Consider the following 8841-nt stretch of genomic DNA (forward strand, 5'->3'; position numbering starts at 1 on the left):
AAGCCCCACGAAGTCGCTTCAAACCCCACGAGTCGCTTCAAGCCCCACGAAGTCCCACGAAGTCGCTTCAAGCCCCACGAAGTCGCTTCAAGCCCCACGAAGTCGCTTCAAGCCCCACGAAGTCGCTTCAAGCCCCACGAAGTCGCTTCAAGCTCCACGAAGTCGCTTCAAGCCCCACGAAGTCGCTTCAAGCCCCACGAAGTCGCTTCAAGCCCCACGAAGTCGCTTCAAAGCCCCACGAAGTCGCCACGAAGTCGCTTCAAGCCCCACGAAGTCGCTTCAAGCCCCACGAAGTCGCTTCAAGCCCCACGAAGTCGCTTCAAGCCCCACGAAGTCGCTCCAAGCCCCACGAAGTCGCTTCAAGCCCCACGAAGTCGCTCCAAGCCCACGAAGTCCCACGAAGTCGCTTCAAGCCCCACGAAGTCGCTTCAAGCCCCACGAAGTCGCTTCAAGCCCCACGAGTCGCTTCAAGCCCCACGAAGTCGCTTCAAGCCCCACGAAGTCGCTCCAAGCCCCACGAAGTCCCACGAAGTCGCTTCAAGCCCCACGAAGTCGCTTCAAGCCCCACGAAGTCCCACGAAGTCGCTTCAAGCCCCACGAAGTCGCTCCAAGCCCCACGAAGTCGCTCAAGCCCCACGAAGTCGCTTCAAGCCCCACGAAGTCGCTTCAAGCCCCACGAAGTCGCTTCAAGCCCCACGAAGTCGGTTCAAGCCCCACGAAGTCGCTCCAAGCCCCACGAAGTCGCTTCAAGCCCCACGAAGTCGCTCCAAGTCCCCAAAAGTCGCTCCGAGTCGCGGGCTGACGTGGGGCGACGGGCGGTGAGCAGGAGCTTAAGGAGCCGCCCTCCCGCTCGCGAGGCCTAAGCTCGGGCGCCTCTCGGCCTGCACGACTCGGGGAGCTGCCGCCGTACCTACTTACTTACTACGTGTACTTACTTACTTGCTTACTTACTCTTACTTACTTACCTACTTATTTACTTACTTACCTACTTACTTACGTACTTACTTGCTTACTTTACCTACTTACTTACCTACTTATTTATTTACTTACCTACTTACCTACTTACTTACGTGTACTTGTACAAACACACTTGCTAACGTACACTCATACCCGCAAACACACTATACACATTAATGCTTATAGATATAAAAAAAAAACACACAAACACACGAATTATAAAAACAAAACACGTCTACACCAACAACAACAGCAACAAAAAAAACAAAAAAACAACAACAACAAGAGCAAGAGCTACAAAAACAACCAAAAACAACAACAAAAACAGCAACAACAACAGCAACAAAAACAACCCAAAACAACAAAACATCAACAACAAAAAGATTAACAACAACAACAAAGACAACAACAAAAACAACAACAACAAAGACAACAACAAAAACCACAACAAAGACAACAACAACAAAAACAACAAAAAAGACAAAAACAAAAAAAACCCACAACAAAACAACAACAACAGCAAAAAACAACAACAAAAACAAAAAAAACCACAACAAAAACACAGACACAACAGAAACCCCAAAACAAAGCCCAACAACAAAACCAAAACCCAAAAAACAACAACAAAAACAAAAAAAAAACCCCCCCAACACAAAAAACAAAAACCCAAAAAACAACAGAAACAAAACCCAAAAAAAAAACCCAAAAAACAACCCCAAAACAAAAAACAAAAAACACAACAAAACAAAAAAAAAAACAACGACATCCCATCCCTCCAAGAAAGCGACTTCACAAAAATTTCCCCTTCAAAAATTTTTCTTGGGGGGAGTTCAATCCACGGGAATGGGATTTTCCCCCCCCCCCCCCCCGCTGGGGCCGCCGAAAAATCCTTCTGAGGACTTTGGAAGTGATTTCAGGGGATGCAAGGAGGGGAAAAGGGGAAAGGAAGGATTTTTGGGGAGGAGAAAAACGAAGGGAGGATGGGAACGAAAAGGGGGATTATTTGAAGGAGGAGGAACGAAAAAGGAGGATTAGGAGGTTTAAACCCAAAAGGAAGGAAGGAAATAAAAAAAGAAGCGAAAAAAAGACCAAGGAGGAAAAACCAAAAAACAAAACTTTAAGGCAAATTTTTTGGAAAAAATCAAACACAAATTTAAACAACAGGCGGGAAAAGGGGGAATTAAAAATAAAAGGGCATTAAAATTTTTAACAAAAAGGGGGCCGGACAGGTTTTTTTTTAAATTAAAAATTTATAAAAAAAAAAAAACCCAAAAATTTTTTAACTTTAAAAAAAAAAAAAAAAATTTTATTATTTATTACAATGTATATAATAATAATATATAATATATATATATTTTAATATATATATATATATAAAATTAGTATAAATATATATTTTTTAAAATTATATATATATATTTATTTTATTTTAAAATTATTTTATTTTTCAAAATTTATTTATATATTTAAAAAAAGGGGAGAAGAAAAATAAAAAAAAAAACGCAAAAACAACACTCAACACCCCAGATAACACCCCATAACCCAACAGAACAGGGGGAGAGAAAGGGGCCCCCCCAACAGTCAGCCGAAGTGGCCGGAGACAGCGCCCGTTTTCCGCTGTCCGCCCTCAAGCGCCTTTCCCGCCACGACACCCTGGTCGCCGCCGCTTTTTCCTGGTCGCTGTTCCTGGTCGCTTTTCCCTTTGGCGTTTTTCCCTGGTCGCCTTTTCCTTTGGTCGCTTTTTCCTCCCTCTGATTACCCCAACTTTTTTTCGAAAAGGCCTTTTGGGGCCCGGGGTGGAGGAAAAGAACGAGTTTTGGGTCGAGGGAATGGCGGGGGGGATGGGGGTGGGGGGTGGTGGGGGGAAAGGGGCGGGTTTTTGGGGTGGGTGGAAAGGGGGAATGGCGGGGAGGGGGGAAAGGGGTGGTGGGGGGAATATCGGGGGGGGGTAGGGGTGATGGAGGAAAAAGAGGGGGAAATCTTCTTCTTTTACGGGGGGTTTCTGTCTGAGCCGCCGTGGTCACACATGATACTTAATTGTAGTTTTCAGGGTTGTGATGCTCTTGATTTGAGTACTGAGGGGTAGGGCCCCCCCTTTTCCTTTTCCCAAAGGAGAGTCCCGGGTGTTTTTTTTTTTTTTAAAAAGGTAATCTTCTCTCTTTTTTTACCGTTTTGGGGATAGCACTGATTTGGGCGGGGCTTGGCCACCCTGGTTGGGGAAAGGCAATCGAGGGGGAAGGGTTCCTTTGACCAAGGGAAAAAACGCCCCGGGCCCGGGTGCTCAAACCCTCGAACTCGGGATTGCCGTGGGGTGAAAATTTTTTTTAATTTTCCGACCCCTTTTAACCATTTCCGGCTCGGCCACCGCGGCCTTAAGAGGGAAGGGGGAGAGGTCTTTTGGAGGGTACGGGGAAAGATAGGAGAAAAGGGGGGGCGGGAGGGTTTGGCGGGGGGGGGGAAAAAAGGGGAAGGGATGGGGGGAAAGGGAAGGGGAAAGGGGGAGATGGGGGGTTAGGGAAGTTGGGGGGAATAGCAAAAGGAGAAAGAAGACTGTCGTTTTTTTTGAAAATTTTTGCCTTTCCCACTTTTACCCCCCGGGTTGCGTTGCCCAAACTAAAATGTTTATTTGTGGCCATAAACCCCGGTTTTTTCGTTGGGAACCCTTATCTCTGTCTCTCCTCCCCCCTCCCCCCTCCCCCCCCTCCCCATCTCTCAACTTAGGGTTCAGTTAACATGCTGTTCTTTTTTTTTTGATGTAAACTCGTGTTAATTTTCCTTTTTCCCCCCTTTTCCTCCTTTTACTTTTTTTATTGTCTTTTTTTTCCCCTCCCCTTTTGGGTTTTTACTTTTTCTCTCTCTCTCTCTCTTTTCTCTCTCTCCCCTCTCTCTCTCTTTTCTCCCCTCTCTCTCTCCCCCTCCTCTCTCTCTTCCCCTAAACTCCTTCCTCTAACCATAGTCTCTTTCCTTCAACCCCCCTCTTTCTATATCTCCTTTCACTCTCCTCCCCCTCTCTTTCTCTCTCTTTTCCTCTCCTTCCCCTATCCTTCTCTCTCCCTCGCTTTCTCTCTCCCCCTTCCCCCCCCCCCCCCCCCCCTCCCCCCCTCCTTCCCATACCTCTCTCTCTCCCTCCCTTTTTCTCTCCTTCCCCTACTCTCCTCTCTTTCTCCCTTTCTCTCTTCCCTTTCCCCCTCCCCCCTTCTCTCCCTCTTCTCTCCTCTCTTTTTCCTTTCCCCCTTTCCCCCCCCTCTCCCCCTTTTTCTCCTCTCTCCCCTTCCCCAAACCCCTCTCTCTCCCTTTCTCTCCTCTCTAAACCTTCCCCTTCCCCTCTCTCCCCTTTCTCTCCTCTCTCCCCTTTCCCCCTTCCCCCTCTCCCCCCCTTTCTCTCCTCCCTCCTTCCCCTACCCCTCTCTCTCCTTCCTTTTTCCTTTTCCATCCCCCCCCTTCCCTCTCCTCTCCCTTTCTCTCCTCTCTCGCCTTCCCCCCAAACCCCCCCCTCCTCTCCCTCTCCCTTTCTCTCCTCACCCTCTCCCTCTCTCCCCCTTTTTCTCCCCTTCTCCCTCTCTCCACCTTCTCCCCCCCCCCCCATTTTTCCTTTTCCCAAAGGTGTGGCACAATTTTCAATGGCTGCAGAGTGTTTCGCGCGACTAAATTACAGCAAAATCGCGGGCTGAACACCGTGTTTTTTGGGGGAAAACAAAACCCCTTTGCATTACGAGGTGCTGAGAATTTGGGTTTTGGGGATCCTTTGGGGGGATGTTATCTGTGTTCTTCTGTTTTATCTTTTTCTCTCTCTGTTTCTCACTTTTTTGTACTTTTTGTCTCTCTCTCCTCTTTTCCCTCTTTTCTCTCTCCCCCTTCTCTTTTCTCTCTCCCTCTCTCCCTCCTCTTTCTCTCTCTCTCTCCCCTTTTTCCCTCTCTCCTCTCATCCTCTCTCTTTTCCCCTCTCTCTCTCTTTTCCTCTCCCCTCCTCCTCTCTCTTCCCCTCTCCTCCTCTCCCCTCTCTCTCTGTATATATATATATAAAATATATATTTATATTATATATATATTATATATCCCCACACACACACACATATATTTTATATATATATAAATTATATATATATATAATTATATAATTATAAAATGTTATATTTTACATTATATTATAATTTTAATATATATTATATATTAATATATTTTTATATATATAAAAATATTGTTTTCCTCTTTCCCCATTCTGTTTGTTGGTGTGTGCGCGGGTGTGTGGGGTCTATCTGCTTTCCCCTCTTCTCCCTGTCTGTCCCGTCTGTCTGTCTCCTTTTTCCCCTCTCTCTTCTCTCTCCCCCAACTCTCTCTCCCCTCCCCCTCTTCTTCTCCCCTCTCTCTCCCCCTCCTCCTCCTCCCTGTCCATCTCTTTTAATCACTTTCATACCTTCAACGTTTTTTTCCCAACGTTTGCCTCCTTTAGTTATATACTTGGCACCGAATCACAGTCATAAATGAAAAGTAAAGTAAAATAAAAAAGACCTCTCCTCTCTCTCTCTCTCTCATCTCTCTTTTCCTTTTCTCTCCCCTCCTCTCTCTCTCTTTCTCCCTCCTTTTTTTTTTTTTAAACCCCCCAAACCCCCCCCCCGGGAGAACAGCCTAGCAAACTGCAAAGGAAAAACACACCTGTTTTGAACACGCTTTTTTATAGGGGTAGGGTGGAGGGGGGGATGGGGGTGGGGGGGGAACTCCCAAAGTATATCACAGATGCTGGTTTAATTTTTTTTATCTTTTTTAATTATGAAAAGGTTCCCTTTAATTTTGTTTTATCAGTGTGATTGCTAATGAGTGTGTGTGTAGTATTTAAAGAGGCGAGTGCACTGTAGCGGCGAGAATTGTACACCCGTGGGCGGGGTTGGCCAGACCACCGGCCGCCCACGCCCACGCTGGGCTTTAACACGTGTTCCTTCGCCGCTTGAACCAACCGCCCGGGTTTGACCTTTGCAACCTGCTGTGAGTTGGCTCTCTCGCTCTCTGTTTCTGTCTCTCTCGCGCTCTCTCGCTTGGGCCCTCCTCTCTCCCCTCCTCTCTCCTCTCTCTCCCCTCTTTTCTCTCCTCCTTTTCCTCCTTTTCCCTCTCGTATCCACTGATTGGGCGTTTTGTGTGGGCTTTTTTTGGGCTTTCCCCTTTTTCTCTCCCCCCCCCCCCTCTCTCTCTCTCCTCTCTCTTCCTCTCTCTCTCTTTTTTGACTCTCCTCGCTCTTTTTTTTTGCCGTCTGCCCTTTTCATCTCTATTTGTTTTATCTTCATTCTTTTTTTAAAAACCCTTTTTCTCCGTTCATGTTTTTGTCTCTTATCTCCCTCTTAAAAACCTTCCCTACCTTTTTTCCCCTCCTTTTTATATCCTCCCTTCTCTCTCCCTATCTTTTTTCTCCTTCCCCTCGGGATCCTCCTCCTCCCCCTCTTCCCCTTTTCCGTTTCCCCTTTTTCCTCCTGCCCCTCTTCTCTCTCTCTATTAATCCCATCTCCGTCCCCCCTCCACCCTTACCCCCCCCTCACCCTTCTCCCCGTCCCCCCCCCCTCCCCCCCTTTTCCCTTTTCCCCGTCCCCTCCCCTCTCCCCACTTCTCCCCCGCCCCTCCCCTCTCCCTCCTTTCCCCCCCCGTCCCCCCCCCTCTCCCTCACTTCTCCCCCGTCCCCTCCCCTCTCCCTCACTTTTCCCCCGTCCCCCCCCCTCTCCCTTACTTCTCCCCCGTCCCCGCCCCCCTCCCCCACTTCCCCCCCCGTCCCCCCCCCTCTCCCCAAAATCTCCCCCGTCCCCTCCCTCTCCCTCACTCTCTACTCCCCCCTCCCCTCCCTCCCCTCCATCTCCTCTCCTCTCCATCCCCCCCCTCCCCTCCCCCTCCCACAGACAGAAGTTTTTATTCACACTTATTTAAACCTGTTTGTCTACCTATCTGTTTCAGAGGCCTTCGATTATCCGATTAAGAGCGCGGGTAATTTAATCAATTTGTGTTAGCTCAATATACGTTCGTTTATTTGGTTTGCGAGTCATGCTTGTTTGTTTACGTCGTTTATGACACGTGTACAAGGGTAACAGGGAATGTGCAGTATATATATATATTTTATATATATATTATATATATATATTATATATATAATATTTTATTATTATATAAAATTTAATATTTTTTTTTTTTTTTTTTTTTTTTTTTTTTTTTATTTATTTTTTTTATTTTATTTTATTTTTCAAAGTTATCTACACTTACATATTTATTTGGAAATTCATTTTTGGGGAAATAATTATCTAAAAAAGGTGATGGATAATATATTATATATATATATCTTTTTTTTTAACATTTTTATTATTCTATTTTATTCTATTCTATTCTATTTTTATTTTATTTATCTATTTTTTATTCCATCTGCTTCTAATTAAAGGTGAATATCTCTCTTTGCATCTATCTGTCCATCTATCCCCCTCTATCTATATATCCGTTTGTCTATTAATCTATCTTCGTCAATCTCCATTACACACAGACACGTACACATATGAACTAAACATATTTTTTTTTCTTTTTCCCCTGTTTATTCTTATCCCTTCACTTACCCCAATATCCTACCCAAATCTCCCCACTTCCCTCCCTCATACCCCTCCCCCTCCTTACCTAAAACTCACCTACCTACCCACCTCCCCTCCCTCTCCTTCCTTTCCCCTTCTCCCTCCCTACCTCCCCTACCCTCCCCCTCTCCCGCTCCCACCCACCTCCCCTCCCTCGCCCTTCTTTCCCCTTCTCCCTCCCTACCTCCCCTACCCTCCCCCTCTCCCCCTTCCTCTCCTCTCCCCTCCCTCTCCCTTCTTTCCCCTTCTCCCTCCCTACCTCCCCTCCCCTCCCCTCTCTCCGCTCCCTCTCCTCTCCCCTCCCTCGCCCTTCTTTCCCCTTCTCCCTCCCTACCTCCCCTACCCTCCCCCTCTCCCTCTCCCTTCCCCATCTCCCCCTCCCTCTTCTTCTCTCCCCTTCTCTCTCCCTACCTCCCCTCCCCTCCCCCCTCCCCTCCCCCTCCCCTCCCCTCCCCTCCCCCCTCCCTGCTATCACCACTGCTAATGCGATCAGACAGCAGATGTTGAAGTCCTTGCTGTTCCTCGGATACCTGCCTGCTTGCCTGCTTGCCTGTTCGCCTGTCTGCCTGCTTGCCTGCTTGTCTGTCTGCCTGTCTGCCTGTCTGTCTGTCTGTCTGTCTGTCTGTCTGTCTATCTGCCTGTCTGCCTGTCTGTCTGTCTATCTGTCTATCTGTCTGCCTGCCTGTCTGTCTGTCTGTCTGTCTGTCTGCCTGTCTGACTGTCTGTCTGCCTGTCTGTTTGCCTGCCTCTCTTCCTATCTGCCTGTCTGTCTGTCTGCCTGCCTGCCTGTCTGTCTGCTTGCCTGTCTGTCTGTCTGTCTACCTGTCTGCCTGCCTGTCTGCCTGCCTGTCTGTCTGTCTGCCTGCCCGCCCACCTGTCTGTCTACCTGTCTACCTGTTTCCCTACCTTCCGTGTCTGTCTGCTTACCTACATGTCTGACTGTCTACCTGCCTGCTTGCTTGCCTATCTGCTTGCTTTCCTGCTTGCCTATATGCTTGCTTTCCTGCTTGCCTGCTTGCTTGCCTACCTGCCTGCTTGCTTGCCTATCTGCTTACTTGCCTACCTGCCTGCTTGCTTGCCTACCTGCCTGTTTGCTTGCCTACCTGCCTGCTTACTTGCCTATCTGTCTGCTTGCTTGCCTGCCTGCCTGCTTACTTGTCTTCCTGCCTGCTTGCCAATCTGCTTACTTGCCTATCTGCCTGCTTGCTTGCCTGCCTGCCTGCCTGCCTACCTGCCTGCTTGCCTATCTGCTTACTTGCCTATCTGCTTGCTTGCCTGCCTGCCTGCCCTGCCTGCC

At 47.8% G+C, this 8841-nt stretch overlaps 1 protein-coding gene across 1 annotated transcript in view; it reads left to right on the plus strand.

The window, feature by feature from the left end:
- The window catches only part of LOC119575713 (serine/arginine repetitive matrix protein 1-like), a 39548-nt gene that overhangs the window by 15090 nt on the left and 15617 nt on the right, over positions 1–8841 (plus strand). Inside the window, exon 3 of the mRNA XM_037923337.1 lies at positions 1–818. This exon is cut by the window's left edge and continues 353 nt beyond it. Within this exon, the coding sequence (XP_037779265.1) occupies positions 1–818 (818 nt within the window). The remainder of the gene's footprint in view (positions 819–8841) is intronic.

This window comes from Penaeus monodon, chromosome 7, assembly GCF_015228065.2.
Source record: "Penaeus monodon isolate SGIC_2016 chromosome 7, NSTDA_Pmon_1, whole genome shotgun sequence".
Classification (NCBI taxonomy): domain Eukaryota; kingdom Metazoa; phylum Arthropoda; class Malacostraca; order Decapoda; family Penaeidae; genus Penaeus; species Penaeus monodon.